The sequence below is a fragment of the Struthio camelus genome, chromosome 1 (assembly GCF_040807025.1).
Source record: "Struthio camelus isolate bStrCam1 chromosome 1, bStrCam1.hap1, whole genome shotgun sequence".
In the NCBI taxonomy this organism is placed as follows: Eukaryota; Metazoa; Chordata; class Aves; order Struthioniformes; family Struthionidae; genus Struthio; species Struthio camelus.
This window is the reverse complement of record NC_090942.1, coordinates 125,067,520-125,084,993: the sequence shown is the minus strand read 5'-3', so window position 1 is coordinate 125,084,993 and position 17,474 is coordinate 125,067,520. Positions and strand designations below refer to the sequence as shown.

The window sequence follows — 17,474 nt, the reverse complement described above, 5'->3', positions numbered from 1 at the left end:
CCCTCCATTTTACTACTGACCTAACAGATCACTGCACAAACAGATCGTGGTTGTACTGTACAGTCACACCACAGACATGGCAAAAGAGTCTCCTCTTTGGTAAGTCTTGATAGCTTGGAGGCTGAGATGGTGAAGAAATTGTTGCAGGCCAGAAGGAAGTTCCAGTGGTGGGGACCATTTTTTTTTGTTCGGTGTATGCACAGCACCCTGTGCAATAGGTCCCTGCCACTCCTGGGCTCCAACACATGGCGACAGTGAAAATAATAGCAATGGTAAGTAATGATGAAATATGTAATGGAATAAGTAATAGCAGAAGTAATAACTGTGATTAGTCAGAATGAAAATAAAAATGCAAGGCTGAACAAACAACAGGAAGCCCAGGAGCAAAAGAGAAAGGGATTTGGAGACAGAAGAGGTCAAGGCCAGCATGGAAGAGTCCTAACCTCGTAGAAGATTTTGACTTGTCTTTACAAATAATGTCATGGTTAGGTTCTAATGGAGCCCTAAAGGAGACAGCAAACAAAGGAGCTGGGAGCCTTGACAGCAAACAGAGTGGGAAGGGAACAGATGTTCTACATTAAATACTTAAATGTGGTATTTTTCCTCAGACAATTACTCCTACTTTAATAACAAGGAAAAAACTTCAAAACTAGGAGGCATTAGCGTTATAAGCCAGCATGCAATTCTTGCTGTCATCTCCCTCCCTCTAGATAGTTGCTCACATCACACTGTGTACCAGAGGCATTTGCAGCCAAACAAAACCCTTTCCCTTGGGCCTGACTCCGTTTTCTGAGAGCAACTTCCAGCAAGGCTTACCTCTCTGAGTTTGCGGGCATTGTCGGATCAATGGATACCATACAATTGTCTGCTGTCAAAAGGGAGATTGTTGTGTTCCTGAAAGGTATGTTTCAAAGAGGTTTATTTGACCCAGAAATGTTGGCTTATGGTACATGACTGTTTTCTCTCATGGCGCACTCCCATTCTGGCCTGGCACTGTCTCATACCTGTTTTAGCTGGAAGGGTCAAAGCACAGGACAGGGTAGGACTGATGTTTCACCCATTTCAGTTACCAAAAATGTTTCTGGCAAAATATTAAGTGTGATCATCTCCGATCTTGGAGCAAACTTTACTCCTTGCTAGCTCGTGTATTCTGTTGAATCATCAGCTAATGACTTCTATTAAGTAGCTATGTATGATGATACATTGCCTGGCAGCTATATATTGACTAACTTACTTAAGCTATAGAAATGATTATCAGTGGTAGGAATGTCTTGAAATTGTCTAGTTACTCCTTTACAGAAACAAACAAAATGAAAATCTTTCTAAATAAGAAGCCATTTTTTTTTTCATTATCCAGTGCTAAGTGTGATCTCTTAGGCTCCGATGTAAACTTTTTTGCTCTCCAGTAACCTGACTGAAATGAACAGTTCTTTGGAAGTCTCTGCTGAAAATTAAAACACCAAATATACAATGAACATCCTGTTCATGAATGACTCCAACTGATAAACAAGGTTGCTTGGCTGAGGGAGTGGAAGTGTTTGACATCATAGGCAAATGAGAGCTATTAACCCCTCTAATGTCAAATGGGAAGGAATAGCAAGGAAAAACAGCAAAGGGCATTAAGTCTGTCCAACAGTTTATGCAAATTCTGAGTCAGTATAGTCCAATTTATACTTCAACACCCAGAGTTAGAGTTACTCAACAAACCCATTATTCAAGGGTTGGCCTATTTTTCCTGTGCTTTTTTGTATTGTAAACTTCTATATACAAAGGTAAAGACTATGGCTTATTGCATGCTGTTCTGCACCTGGCCTGTGCTGCTCAAGTCTCACAGACAGACAACAGCTGCCCTCTTCTAGGTGTGGATTTGTGACGTGATTAAAGGGTTGTCTTCCCCCTGTGCCACTGTCCCGGACAGATAGTGCAGAAGTGATTGAGGGGTATGCAATACCATCCTCTTCCATGCATCTTCCTCCCCCCCCCCTCAAAACACAGCCACATCCAACCCAGAATCTCTCACAATAGGCTGGTTTAAGTCAGAAGATATTCTCTGCATGGAGGGTAGGAGAAACAAACTCTGCAAGAAATTTCGGCAGGAGAGATGCATTGGATTTACAGAATAACATAACTTAGAAAATATGTGGCTTGGGCAATTAATTTTGGAATATTTCTATTCTATAAAAGGTTTCTGTTGGATACTTTGTGTTTGAAGATCCCATACCTGGGAAATGAATGTCACAAATGAAAAGAGAGACCTACCTTGGTAATCCTGTTGCAATGCAAAAGAGGTCCATGATATCTTTGGAGTTGCAGTATTTACTAAAGATCACCTTCCAGAACGAATAGCAGCAGGAGAAAAATGAAGACAAAGGAGAGAAAGGACAGTTAGTTCCCAGTGAGATATGAACTCTATTCAGGTGTGAACTAGGCTAATTTTAAGGATCATCCTACCATTTCAATTATCTGGTTTGCCCTGTGAGCTGGAGTATTTCTCTACTCCTGCTTCAATACTTGTGCTTTTAGATAAAGAAAGAAGGCTCTGGAGACCTAATTGTGCTGTTCAGAAGTAGAGCAATAATGTATGTGAACTGACAGCAAAAGGTATCTCATAATACTGTAGAACTGCAGGATGATCACAACCACAAATTTCAGAAAGTAACAACCCAGATTTGGGAAGAAAACAACCCAGATTTAGGAAGATCCTTGGATGGTATGAAAGGGCACTGCTGTTTGGATTACACCAGCTTAAGCTAGTTTTAAATGGAATAGAACTTTTTCCCGCTATTTGTGCCAAATACCCTGCAGTCCAACAGACTGCATTGTTCCTGCTGTTTGGCCAGAGCTTGGACCTTGAATTCTAAAATTTGGCAATGTTATCATCCCACTCCTCCCACCACCTCTTTATACACCTGCCCTCGCATGCATACAAGGCAACCCCTCTGCTGAGAGCACTGTTTGAGCTGGAAAGGCAAGCACCTGTAGGTTTGGAAAGGCCAGCATTAAGTCTGTGAATGCAACATTCACTTGACCTCATTATGATACAGCCGTTAATGACACAATCCCATGGTATGATTTTCCCCAGGACTCCCACTTCCTTCAGGGCACATGGCAACGGTGCTCGCTGATTGAGAAACTCTTCTGGGTTGTGTCTTCCAGTTGTTCGTGGGCAGCAGTGGTGGGCCAGAGAGGCTGTCCGAATATAATTTATTGATTAGGGTGGAAGTTTAGAAACTGCTGTGGAAATAAATTGCCTCACTGTAGTAGAGTCTGGCTCATCTTCCCAAAGCCAAGAACAATAGAGAACAGTGGGTCTTATGTGACTGGGAGTTTTTCAAGTTAATGGTGTGGCTGCAGGCTACAGAGGCCAGTTTGTCATGGCAGGATGGGGGACGGTGTTTGGAGAAGTGGTTTCCCTGGGCAACGTTGGACCTCAACTCCCTTGCACCCACCCTCCAGAAGAAAAAAATGTATAGTCACAGGGCCTTAAAGTTCAGGATAGAGTAGACCAAAAGGACTCACAGAGACCTATTAACTCATCTATAATAAAACTCATGAGGAGTAAGAAAGTGATATTTCGCAGATGAGAAGAGAGGCACAGGTGCCTAGTTGGAAACACTGTTTTCCAAACTGCATAATCATTCTTTGTATCTGCTTTTTTCAGGCACAATTTCGATTGCCTTTTATTGCAGGCATGAGTGCTCAGCTTGTCTGCAGATCAGACTCAAAACTAGTGACCCGGAAAATGAAGAATGTGTCATCAGGGACTGCCTTTGAACAGCTTGTTTTTGTCCACTTGCCTTGTGTCACTTCTGAATTCTGGGACTCTGTGAGAGAAGCCAGTTCTCTGGGACAGCATTCAGCTGCTCCGCTTGGAGACCCTCGCTGGCAGTACCACAGTCCCCTGTCTCCTCCATGACACACACTAAACAGGAGGAGGTAGGGTCTGTAGACAGCAAATGCTGCTGCCACGATCTCTTGATTGACTCAGTTGAACAGTGTCTCTGCATGCAATACGGCAGGGACCGTGCTGGAAAAATAACATGTTCTCATCTAATTAAAGACCCTTCCAAAATGCATACGTGCCAGGGGAGTGGGGGTTAATTAAGACTGCAGCTCCCCTCTGGCAGTCTTAACCTTTGAGTGCTTTGATTTCTAGATCATAATGATGTTGCAGGAACATGGTCCTCATGGGTAGCTTCTAAGATGTCTTTTAGAAACCAACGGAAGTCCCTCAGTTGTCCTGGGCACCAGTCCTCTCTCTATTCCTGGCAGCCCTGAGGGTTGTGGGATGCCCTACTCAGACCTTAGCCACGAGAGCTGGCAGAGATCAGCAGTAGGCTGTAGTCCCCCGGCAGACCATCAGTAGAGGCCGTGGGACGCTCTGTCAGCAAGGATCACTGATATTTACTAAGGGCAAGGGAAACTCAAGAGCTTTGGGAACTGTACCAGGCTTTGGAGAGGTTGTGATACAACAAGCACAGGCTTTCTGCCTCTTGCCTCTGACTGAGGCTCACCTCCATGCTGTTATTCCAATATTGTCTTTCCTATACCCCTAGCTTCCTGTCTCATTAATGCTTCAATTCACCTTACCCACCCCAGCCTTCTTGCCCAGACCTTCCCAGTCTGGCCTCAAGCCTCAGCTCCCTACCCCAGATATGTAGCTTAACCAATCCAGGGTCTAGGTTGAGAGTGATGTGATCATGACTTTTGCAGTGATTTTCTGAGATTTAAAGGAATCTATCCCCAATGTCTTTCCTTCTAAATATTGGAAGAGTCCTGACATAATTGGAAGATGTGACCATGCTGCTTCAGTCCTATTGCGCCTGAGGTGTGCTACGCTAAATACAAGGCACAACTCTTTTTAATCCTGATGCCGAAGTAACGCTTCAGATCTTAGTTTTCACTGGTAGCTAAAAAACCCTTGCATTCTTTAAGTGAGTACTAGGGGTTTTGTGGTAGAGAAGAGAACCATATTGGTGACCTCAAGAGATGGTTACGACTGATACATAAGTATACATCCACCTTCCCTGTTTTCCAACCTAGATGAAATTACACTAGATAATACATTCAGCTTATAAAAACTCAAGGCGGATTATTGCTGAGATAGTTAATAACTCTTACATGGGAAGCGGGTGGGATTAAAGCCCGCTGTGTCCCAAAAGGCTGTTTTAATAATCACCACAATGATTCACCCTTGTTTATTAAAATCAGCAGCAATCAAAGCAATAAAGCATAGTTAATCAAGTTCAGATAGGACTGAAACCCCGCTTCTTGCAGAACACAGCATCCTGTTGAAGTGACAGTTGCTAAAATTGGCTAACAGGACATTGGAAGTCTGTTTTGTACCAACGACTGATACATGCAATAACTGAGTAGATGAGGTTAATTGTGGCTGAACACAGGGAAAAGGCTTGTGGTGTACTGGGAGTACTATTTCAGGTAGTGAGATTTCTTATTCTGGAGATCAGTTATTATTGATTGGGACAGATGAGAGAGGGAAAGATTAAAAAATAACTTTAAAAAAGCGTTAAAGGTTAGAAAGCCAGCCTGACTCATAGAAAGAAGCAGGAGCTTCCAATGCATTGAGGTTGAATTTTAATGCTTCCTTTTACTCCAAATCATAGTGTAAGCGTGGGAAGCAAAGCAAAGAATGTAGATATTATTTTATGGATTGTGAGCTATCTCTGTATATGCTTTTTAGCTTTCCCAAACTCGACATTTTTACTCAAGTTTGCTAGAAGTGGATTTGTGAATCACCCACTGCATTTTGATACTCATCTCAGGATCTTAATAGTTATCCTCAGCTGTTTTTCTTTAATCAAAGAGCATATGCTACTAAAGTTCTGTTCTTTTGCAACCTGCTGAGCTTTTCTGACCAGCTTCCTTCAGTTTTAAAACAAAGCAGACAGCCTCAAACGTTTCCCAGCAACATGCAATTGTTCCTGTTATTGCCTGCAGGTTTATGTTCCCAATAAAGTCAATGACAGTTGTGCTGATGACTGCAATTGGAATGCATTTTGGAGAGGGGAGAGGACAGCCTTTTTACTGTGTACTATTGATGGCTCCCGCACAGTACAGGAATCCAATCTGCTTAAAGTCCATTGTCATTTCAGGGACATTATCACCATGAAGCAAATATAGTGACATTTGGCCTGCAGTCACACTTCACCCAGCCGGGACGTGTGATTTCTGCCATGACCGGGGAAGGTGGTTGACCGGCAGTGCTGAAATTGTCCCCATTCTGCCCTTTTTACTGTGTGCTCTTGGCACTGGGAGGTGAAGCAAGCATCTCACCCAGCCTCGTGAAGGTGTCCTTGCTCAGGCAGGTGTTACGAAGCCATAGCTGTTCAGCCCAGGTCTGCATGCTGATATTTTCCTGGCACTTACTCTTTGTGGGCCTGATCCAGACCTGCCAGTCAGCACAGAGGGACTCTGCTGCCCTTTAGACCTACCTCAGCTGCTTCTGACCATAGTCACCTTCTTGCTTAGGTCCCCTCTTCTATCCCAGGGTGGCAAGCCACTGCCAAGACATTTCGCACAGTACCTCATTCCCTGCACTAATGCCCAAGCTGAGAAAGATCGGTGTTCAGAGCAGAACTGAGACCTTGCTACAGAGCATAACTGAGGCCAAAGACTGGAGACCTCAGCAGTTTATTTAAGTGTAGTAGTGGGCTAACATCACCCATGTGCAGGGCACAGACAGGTTTTCCCATAATATGCATCAAAAAGATGAATAGTCTGACACAGGTCAGCACAACCTGAAGAAGCCAGGAATGTAGTTCCTGATACTCTTCATATAAGGAAGAGCTGGACACACGGACTCTAGTGTTGCTTGGCAGCATGACAGTGTCCTGCAGGCTGGGCCAACACAAGGCCAAAATGTGTCATTTCTGCAGGAAAAGTAAAGCCCAAATCATATGATTAGGGTTACAGAGCAGGCAGACCACATGGGAAAGGGAAACAGAGGCCCCTGCGTCAGTTTGAAGATTGATGACTGAATGCCATGAGGATAATCAACCACATATAAATCCTGTTAATTGCATCTCCCTTAGATTTGTGCCAGGAGGAAAAGAACATATTCTCCAAAAATGATACAGCATCTGCAAACTGTTTCCCCTATTTGAGCGTTAACAATATTTCATATTTTGGTCCTTGTTTACCCCTGTTAGCAAAACTTCTACCATGTGTAGAAAAACAGCAGGAAAACTACTCCTCTGAATGCTTAGCTTGACAGTTTTAATAAGTCTCCATCAAAACTTAGAAGTAGCCGTCTGATTTAAGCATGGAACACTGTCTGCCTGCCTTGGAGAGTAACGTGAAGGGGAAAAAAAAAGAATGAATAATCACTGAGACTTTTTGGAGTGGAAATAACATTTTGATGAAGCATGCAGTGACTGTGAAGTAGGACAGCGTGACTCAGTAGGGATGCCTGGTTCCTGGCCCAGAGCTCACATCTGTGGGACTGAAACTGTGGCTTGGTTACTTTTCTGGGGACCGTTCTGTGCTGTTTAAAACATCTTCCTCCTTCTCTCTTAATCCATAGTACCCACCTCTGGATTTCAAGGATTTCAAGATCCCTTTTAGAAAGAGTAGAGATTAAGAACCCCGGTGCTACCACTGGTTTCCCCGCTCAGAAAAGCAGTTTAATATTAAGGACTATATTGGAGCTACTACTAAGGGACCATAGAACGCACACTCTGCAACCTACCAGTTTACAACTAATCACATTACACTTCACTTTCAGATATGATGGGTAAAAAACACAGCCTACAAATCCAATTTCTGTTCTATATTTGATCTTCAGAACAGCTAATCCTCTCTGTGAACTGCAAACGCTGTCCAGAATGTTATTCTTGTTCTGATCTTTTGTTGGTAATTGGGTTTTCTTCCAAGTATTTAACTAGCATTTGATTTTTGTTAACCATACTAAAATTCCTAAATAAGTAATGGAGGAATATTTCCAAAGTTAATCTATCCTCAGTTTCCAGCCCTAGTTCCTTCTGCTGGTCTCAACCTGCCATATTCAAGACTTTTAGCACTCGGTGATGTCTTTTTCATTTAGCACAGCGAACAATGTTCAGAATGAGGGCTGAAAGTGTGGGGTTAAAACTATCTCAAATGGTAATATTTAGCTAATAAGACTGAAGGATAGCATGTCAGAAAAAGAGCTCACTAAATCTCAGTTACATATCTTGTATGGACTTTGAAACTTGTTGCCGCCTCTATAACAGCAGTTTTCGCATAGGAATTTTGAACTACTAAAACAGAAGTCTGACAGGAAAGTTTTCATTGTGATTTTCTCTTTCTCTCCAGCTTGTTGTCTGTATCAAAATGAAGCAGGTTTGAGCGCTGTTAGACACCACTCTCTAGAAATCACTGGAAGGAACTCATTTTCTAAATTTGTAATCAAAAAGGTCTTCCTGAGAAAATAGCAAAAAGAATATCTACCCTGTCAGTCATAGTTCTCGATTTACAGCAGAAGCCCTGCCTAAAACCCCATATCTAAAGTGCTCTCAGGTTTCTCATCCTTTGAATTTCAGATACAAGTATTATAGCACGAGCCCAGCTACATCCAAAATATCTGTCTATTCTTCTTTATTTCTTGCACTAATTAACAGTTGATATTTGGAAAACTCTTCCATTTTTCTGGACTTCAAATGTTAGACAGTATTAAAAATAGTACACCAGATTTGCCATCTGTTTGATGCAGTAGGAACTTCACCTACATAAGTATGAACATAAAATAAGTGTGTGTGTGTGTGTGTGTGTGTGCGCGCGCGCGCGCACGCACACATGTGTGGGTGTATATGAAAGAGAGAGAACCATGATCTAAGAAATTGAACAAAAATAAAAGCAATCCTAAGCTTTTCAACACCCCTTCTGTTAGACAATGGGGGATGTGGTAGACTTTTTACTGTCAAAAGCCAAAGCTTTGCAGTCTTGCTGATTCACACTTACCTTCTAGCAGTAGCATGGTTTGACATCATTCATTTCAACATGACACCTATGTAAAACGTATGGGTGGGGTTCATCTAACATAGTTTTAGACACCTTGATGCTAGGTTTCTTGTGTACCTTGCTCTGCTAGACTCCCTCCATTGTCAGTAGAGACAGAGGACCACTTCCAAATGGCAAGCAAGTCAGCCCACAGGTCTCCAAACCCCAGTTTACGGTGGGATGAATCATCCTCTGGAGACACTGCCTGCCTCCCCACTGACTATGGGGGAACCTGCATGACTAGCTTGGGCTAGTCATCACTAACTTTTAGATGGCTATAGTTAAGTGGAGTGACTCCCACCAGTTTCCTAGTTACGTACATAACCCTGAAACGAGAGATAGGAGGCAAACAGAGCTGATGTATCAGGATCATAAGGTACGTGGATATATGATAAGGCACAATTCCAATCCTTTATAATATTCCTGAACAGAGAGATACGGGAAAGAATCTTTTCAGGAATAAGAAAATGTCTATGATACCCTGATATGTGTGAGCACCAGGACAATCTTGAAAGTCCGTCGAGTCAGATAGTGTGGCAGAAACTGGAGACACTGTCACTACGAGCAACAAAGGATCTCATCACTTTTTAGAGATGCTGGGGCTGGTAGAGAAAGTGAGATTACGTTAAAGAGAATCTGCCCTCACTAAGGGACATTTTGCTAACATTAAGTCTTTTAGCACTGATGATAGCAGTATATAACCAGGAACCAACAAGGCTCATTTGGAGAAGCTGAGCTAAAAGTTTCTTAGTTTCTGCAGATGTAAAAGTATTTCAGCCCTTGACAAATAATTCAAATGTCTATATTCTAACTTCCCTTAACATCAAAAGGGCACATAGCTGCTGCTAATGGAGTACTAAGTGCAATTAACCCTGTAGCACAGTAATGCATTAGACTTGAAATGTTTGTAAACTGGATAATAAGGATGCCTTAGCATCAAATGTCCTCACTAAGTGTGAGTGAAGTTAGGCTGTTTGTCTCAAAAATACTCACAAAATTCATGTCTGACAATATAACCTGCTTGATAATAGAGGAGTGTTAGAAATGTATGATGGTTAATGGTGAAAAGGAAACGGTGAAAGGTCAGTGGATACAATTTACAGCTGTAAAAGTAAGTTAACTAGAAAGGTGATAGAAACACAATGGTTTTGTCTTGTTTGTACTAAGGATCATATGAGAGTGGCACAAACTGCTAAAGTTTCCTTGTCCAAATCCTTAGGTAATGCCAGCAACAGAGTGCTCCACTTACACTTTCTGAGCATATGCTGTAAGAACTATAATAGATGGTGCGTGACCTCAGAAAGATAAATGCGAGTAAACAAGCCTTTCTGAGCAATGGGTCTGGAAGAGTCATGGAGGAATCATGGGAGTGCCCCTGAGCGACCTGACGGGCCTCATCAGGGAGGAAAGGGAAAGGGGCAAGAAGAAACAGAGGAGCTACAAGTATGACACTTTCTCTAACATTTTTAAAAGCCTGCTTTTAAGTCATTTTTGTCCTTTAAAATGTTGAAATGTTATACAGGAGCTGTAATATCACAGAGTTTTAAAACTCTCGCTGTTCAGTTTTTGCTGCATTACAACGAGGACACCTACCAGCTGCCTTAAATTCACCAAGGCCAGCTAAAATCTGAGCACGCAGGTTAGCCAGGACCACTGGCCAGACTCAGGCTGTGCTACCTGACATGCTCCATTGCCCGCAGTGATCCACCACTAGTAAAAAAATGGCCTTGATCCCACGAAAACATACTTCAGCCTCACTGTGCTACAGAGGGTTTTGGCATAGGCCTGTCCCTGTGTGGGAGGAATCTGTGAGCCCTAGCCACACAGACCGCACTCTGGGGGCTGCATTACCCGTGTCCCGACCGCACGGGAAATATGTCTCTGCACACCCCAGACTCCCCGGCAGTTAGGAGCTGAAAGCATATTCCTAAATAACTGAATCCCCTGGCCTAGATGGCCAGGGAGCTGTGGGCACCGTGGAGCACCCTGGCCCTGCTGTGCCAAGGGATTTGCTAGGACTGTCTGTGCAGCTTTTAGGGATGCAAAAATACGTAATAGCCTTGAACCGATCATCATACCATTATTTTTCTCCTACGTTTTGTTTTTAATCTGAATCCAGTTTCATGTGTTAAAAATAGCACAGAGAGCTTTGGAAAAATCTGTTGGGTTTGCTAGAGTTTAGGCATTTATACCACAGTTGCTCTTGCTCTAATTAAAAAGAAAAGCTCACATGACAAAACCATTCCTACTCACTGACATTTCAGAGCAATAACCAAAATATAAAATTGGCTTTGTTCTGTTCATCATGGACCTCAGGCCAAGCAGAACAATAGCTTCAGGTGTCTCAGGGTCCTGCTCTACAGGTCAGCACAGCAGAGACTGAGAAAAGTTGAACTGAATAAATTGTTTTGAGAAAAAAAAGAAGGTCATCTCTCGATTTGGCATCCACAATGACTCAGTAAACCAGCAAAATGACTCCAGAGTTCTCCACTTGCTTTCTGAAAGGGAAAAGACATCAACCTGAGTGATTTTCTTGAATCTTAGACAAAGGCGATGGTCTTTTTTTTTTTCCTCAGTTAATTCAGGCTCTGTACCCTCATGACTTTCCATCCTTGCTACAAGTATGCTGTTGATTAAGACACTGGAAAGAGAAATAATCTGAGACTAAGTATTTGCTCAGAGGAACTCTTTACAGCTCTGCAAGTAAAGCCACTGCACTGTGACTTTTGAAAATGCGAGCCATGAAGCCACCCACCTAGGAACGTGGTCACTTGGCTGGCTCTGCTCTGTTACCATTTTAATCTCAGAGGTCAAAAGAAATTCTGATGTTCTCCTGTAGTTTCTATGTGGAAAACCTGTGGGCATCAGTGTTCCATGTTGGTGGATTTTTAATTCAAAACAGATTCGATAGGGATTTTTCTTAAAAAGGTAGCCAAAGGGTTAATAATGTTATGAAGGAAAGTAAAGCTCCAGATCTGGAGTTCCTGACTTCCTCAAGCTTTTGCAGAGCAAACCTTACTTCTCCACAGGCAGATGTGGGGTTTTGATGCTTGACCCCATCTAGTGGCACTCCAGGAACAACGAGAAATTCCCATACACTGTGGTAGTGTAAAATCACCTTCCTATATGAAATAAGGCCATGGGGTTTTTTTGTTTTATTTTTTTCCCCTGATCATCTGTCCTCTTTTGCCTGACAACAAAACAGGCTGTGGTACAGGTGGGTCGTGAAACTGTGGCACAAGAGTGTTAAGCCATGTATGTGCGTGCAAAGTATAGCGAGAGGCTTTGTGACCAGGCAAGCAGGTTATGATTTCCTGGGCTTCTCTGGGTGAGAAGATCTTTTAAAAATAAATAAATTAAGCAGCACTTATTTCCCACAGACGCACATCCACTTTACTTAGGTCCTGAACAGGAAGTGCATTACCCTGTAACTCCCTTTTTTTTTTTTTTTTTTTAAACCAGCTTTAAGAACAAACGCCCTCTTTGAAGCTGAGCTTTTAAGAGCTACAGTTCAGCTTGCGTCTGTAATACTATGAAGGCTTTGATCTGCCCTCTCGAGCAGCCCTGGCATGGATGTCTGCCTGCCACGTCGCGCCTTGCAGTCGGAGCTACCCCCACCAGCCTAGCGATTCCCTGTGTTTCGGGTGTGCCACAGCTATGCCCAGCCCCATGTGTCCTCCTGGGTGATGCAAAAGCCACTCCTTGGCTTGTAGATGCTGGCAGCCACGTGTCTGTCCTACTCATTCCCACGAGGGGCTGAGACCCGCTCCTTACCCCGGCCTTAAGCTTGCCGGCCAGAGCGAGTTGCCCTGGCTGCAAGCAGGAGGAGCTTGCTCAGCTCTTGATCGAGACAAGGTAATGATGCTCCCTGAAGTGTAGTTATGTGTCCTTACGGGTACTGAGCTCCGACCCCTTGGGAGAGGACACGAGGGAGATCGCCCTGTTCTGTGGAGGGCTTTGGTCACTAACAGCTTCTATCTACCACCTGGAAAAACTCTCCAGCTACCTGAGTGCTGAACGACTATAAATCCAATTGCCAAGTGCTGCTTCTTTTAAAGAGTGAAATGTGTTTGCCTGCCAAAGGAGCAGCATAATTAGCCCTGAGAGCAATAGCGCTCTTTGCGTGTATTATGAGTCATAATCACTCTGGGGCTGGGTGCACAGCGCTTAGCAGAGACCAGGCGTACAGGAGCAAAGGTAGCAAGCTGTGCACTCTGCAGGCGTGGGGCTGCTGGAGCTGAAAGGGAGGCTAACCGCTAGAGCAATGTGCAGCAGACTCTGCTTCCAGCTTGTCCGCATGGAAATGGCCAGAGGCGAGTCGTCCCTTGCTCCACCAGTAGCAGACGCCTTGCGGTCCTGGCAGAGCGGCATGGGGAGGGAGGGTATAGGAAGTCTAGACCCGATCCCCTCCTCTCAGGCATGCTTACTTTGGTCACTGTCCTGCATTCAGCCCCTACTTTTGGTGAGTCCTTTATCTTAGCAGCCATTGAAAAGGATTTCAAAGACAGTGACAATCCTCCTCATCCTCAACAATTCGAGCAAAATATTGGGCCAAACTCTTTGCCCAACCCCCTGTGCCTCTCTGTAGCTGGGAGCACTCTCATCTGTCTAGCTTAACTCAGCACTCATGTTGTAAAACATTTTCAAGTACCCATCTGTAACACGCAGTTTCCTGGGGTGATATGGTATTTCCTGGGCTTGGATCGTCCCTTCCTTTACTCTGAGATGGAAAGTAACTTCTCCTAAAGTCACTAGCATGCTCTGAGGTTGCACTGGCCCGAATTCAGAATTAGGCTGTGTAAGCATAAAATTACGTATTAAGAATCACTATTACAAATATCGTTTTGGTATACTCATATTATAATGCAATGCTCAGCAAACTAGTTGCAAGGTGGAGCTAAGCCCTATCAAACTCAACAAACACTGCTCTAATGAAGCTCATACCTCATTCCTAGGTTAAGAAGGAGTAGCTTAGCACTGATTTAGTGAATTCTCTTGAGAAGCCTCAAATACTGCATTCTTTGGAAGATTAAGGCTTGCTTTTTTTTCCTAGTGATGTTGTTACTGAGGAGGCATGAGACTCTCTGATATGCCTTGTTTACCCCTGAGTGAACCCCATTTACTCAGTATTTTTACTGCAGGGATCCTTCTGAACATTGCACAGATGGAATTTCACATCTGACAAAAGAAACAGATAACGGTTATCAAGCAAAAACTTAATACTGCCTGAGTTTGCATTTGCTTGCTCATGCAATTGTGCCTCTTTTGTGTTTTTAGTGACAAAAGTACTCTCCATAGACTGATTCTGGGAAATGCTAATTTTTCTAAAGCAGCATAGCTGATTGATAGATAATATGATGGAAAGGCTCATAACCTTTCCAAAATGCCAAAACATTTTAATGTATAGCTGTAAAGGTGACAGGGAAAGCCTTGATTCTGGGGACTGCCAGGTGACCAACTTGTTAAACCCTGGCAAAACAGGAGCCGTCCCTTTTGCTTAACAGAGCCTGTAGGCTCCTTTCTGCCAGTACGGAGGAACCCACTGAAGCAGATGGACCACCTTCAGCTGTAAGCCCCAGGACCGGTGAAGAGGAATATTCTGCTCTGGGAAAACTTGCACAGATTTTAGCTCTCCAAGGTCTTGTTGATCGATTTGTTGTTGATTGATTGATAATCTTGATTGATTACAGACTTCTTCACTCGTGTGCTCGGAGAGCCTGTTTCATCGCAGGGAACACGGTAGGTCTCCAAAGGGGACCATAGGCAAGGGAGACAGGCACTGTAGGACACAGTTGTAAGTATTAGCTCTCCCATTACCTTGTTTCAATGGCCATTAATGCATGAAAGGGAAGGGAAAGGATATCTTTACTGTTTCTTTTTAAAGGAAAAAAAAAAGGTGAAGCTAGGTGAAATGAAGATTTAGAGCAGGAACACAAGCGATGGATATTTGAATTTTGCAAGTCAGGATTTATTTGCTCTTGAGCCTCTGACTGACTTTCAGTCAGCATTTCATAAAACAAGGCACTTGGTTTGTGGCCAAAGAATTGCTGACAAAAAGAAGAATATGAAGAGTTATTTACAAAAATGCTAAAGCATTTTTTTTCTGTTTAAAAGCAGTGGGCTATCTGCTTTACAGTGTGTGACCTCTTTCTTTTAGCCATAATATGCTTCTCCTGCAGTTTCCCCTGTGCTGTGTGCAGTGGTTAAATAGGCAAGGAAGAATAATATAAGCTAAAGTTTTGATTAATGTTTATCGACATTTATGGACAACTCCACGAAGGTGGTGGAGACCCAGCAGCACCCACAGCACAGCATATTACAGAACAATCCAACACCTGCCTGCCATTAAACTTCTCAATAGGAAAGTGCCCATCATTAAAACCCTGGTAGGCAATCTCAAAATAGGTTGGCATGCTGTGCTTTCCAGTTCTGACTGCTTGGGTGAAAACCAGGGAAGCACCTCTCCACAGGCAAAACTTTGTAAACACGTCGAAACAGTACTCTTGGAGAGGAACCCTGTCGCGCTGCTAAACCCGGGATTCCCACACAGACCCTGAGTGCTGGCAGCACACAGTGCTCGTCTCCTGCCTGTCTCCCCTTCCCCTTTAAATAACAATTCATGTACAAAGCAGAAGCCACGCAAGACCCCCCTACCCCCTGGCCACCATTTAAAAAGAGATTTGAAGCCCACAACAGAGCTGAATGCAAACACGCATCTAGCTCGCATTACAGATATAGGTCACAAGCACAAACAGCTTGCAGCCGCTGCTTTGTCTTGAGACGCTACTTGGTGAAAAACAACAAAAGTACCTTTTGAATTCTTCCATCAATATCCAAATAAATACACTTGGGCCGGTAGGTTGAGGAGGCAGATCCCATCTTCCTACAGTTGGACTTTTACTGGACTTTTTTTCCCAGTGCCAAACAGAGCAGAAAAAAGGTTTATCCTAAGGAGCTGAGCCACCACTGCCTGACAGTTTGGTGTCCCTGCTCTTCTGTATACCACTGTACTCTCATTCTAGGAAGGTCCCTCCTCTCACATGCATGCATTTTGCTGTATCTTTGTCTCCCTGCCACCTCCTTTTAGTTTTGCTTCCCTCCAAATCCAGCTGCCTCAGACGGCGAAAGGCACAGGCTCCCAGTCCTCTCCGCAAGTGCCCTCCTGATTCCCATAGCAACAACCCCTGTTGGCTCTGGGACTGAGAGCTGCCGGGCGTTTGCACTGCAACCCCGAGAGCCTGGGGCGGATGAGCTCCTTTGCTATGCACAAGATAAAGTGGCACTTATCACCAGGGAAAATCCTCCTCCATCAGGATGTGGAGAGATACCATTCATTTTTATGCTGAAATGAGACTCTAACTATTAATAGTCCCCCCCTTTCTGTGAGCTTCCTGCATGTTGCAAGTAGTGTGAGTGGCTGCCAGCTGCACTGTGTGCCGAAACTGTCCTCTTAGACGCCCGCTGCAGTCACAGTTCAGACTGTCTCGGCCAAAAATCAGCTCTGTAATTTCCACATCCCTCCTGCTGCCATTACAAAGGTGGAAAGAAAAAGCAGCAGCCATAAAAATGTAAGCCCCAGAAGCATGAAGAAAACATAAAGCGTACACTCTAGCCCAATGTCCTCCATGCCACCCTGCAAGTGAAAGAATTCAGTATTTTAGGGCACGTGAAGTATCCTGGCAAACATGTCTCCCATTTGAAGGCACAGCTGAAAACAAGGAGGATGCAAAGCGTTTGACGGTCGATTCTCTAGACGACTGTCGAATGCCATCTGCTGCATGTCTGTGTTGTTCTGCAGTACCTGTGCCTGTGGGGAGCTGAAACAGCAGTGGTGGGTGACGTTTAATCACGGAGGGGAGAGTTTTGGAGACAGCAGTTCCTCCACCCTCATAAGGGAGAGGCTGTCTGAGCGGCTGCAAGCATGCAAAGCAGCTGGAAATAGCTCATTATGCTACCATGATTACTTGATGTTTTCTCTGACTTCTGGCAGAGGAACTGTAAAAATATTTCCCAGCCTCTTCTGTGCTGGACTCTGGGAGATTACGGCTTGCGGGAGTGCGCTAGGCACTCGGTGCTGCCTTTTCTGCCCACCCGCAGGCCCTTACTACAACGTGAGCGAGGTACAACCTGACCCATGGTCAGAGAGGCGGCCAACATGAGCCCTGCAAGTTACGTTACTCTGTGCAGCCCAGAGGTGCAGAGGTGCGGTGCCTCTCGCCGGAACACACGTCGCTCTGGAAGGTACCTGGCTCCCCCTGCAATGCCCTGGCAGGGCTTGTGCGCTGCTTGGCACCATCACTCAGGTCACTCAGGTGTGAAAGATGGGCAAAGGGGGTTAGACCAATGCTTAGTAGAGTGAAGTATGAAATGGATGGTGGCGGCAGTCCCAAGTGACGTGTGGAGGGGAGATGGGTAGCAGGTGAACCCGTGTTGACATGGAAGGGCCATCTCAGGAGCAGAGGCTGCACCCGCCTCAG

The 17,474-nt window shown here is 44.2% G+C and overlaps 1 protein-coding gene across 2 annotated transcripts in view; it reads right to left on the bottom strand.

Moving 5' to 3' along the window:
• The window catches only part of PDE9A (phosphodiesterase 9A), a 52,289-nt gene extending 36,153 nt beyond the window's left edge, over positions 1-16,136 (bottom strand). The window contains exons 1-3 of one of the 2 annotated variants that reach the window (XM_009679514.2): positions 15,808-16,136; positions 2,260-2,330; positions 817-894 (exon numbers count right to left, since the gene is read on the bottom strand). In XM_009679514.2, coding sequence (XP_009677809.2) covers positions 817-894; positions 2,260-2,330; positions 15,808-15,876 — 218 coding nt within the window. In that variant the 5' untranslated portion in view covers positions 15,877-16,136. The remainder of the gene's footprint in view (positions 1-816; positions 895-2,259; positions 2,331-15,807) is intronic. The other variant, XM_009679515.2, reaches the window with a different exon arrangement.
• Positions 16,137-17,474: the final 1,338 nt, after the last annotated feature.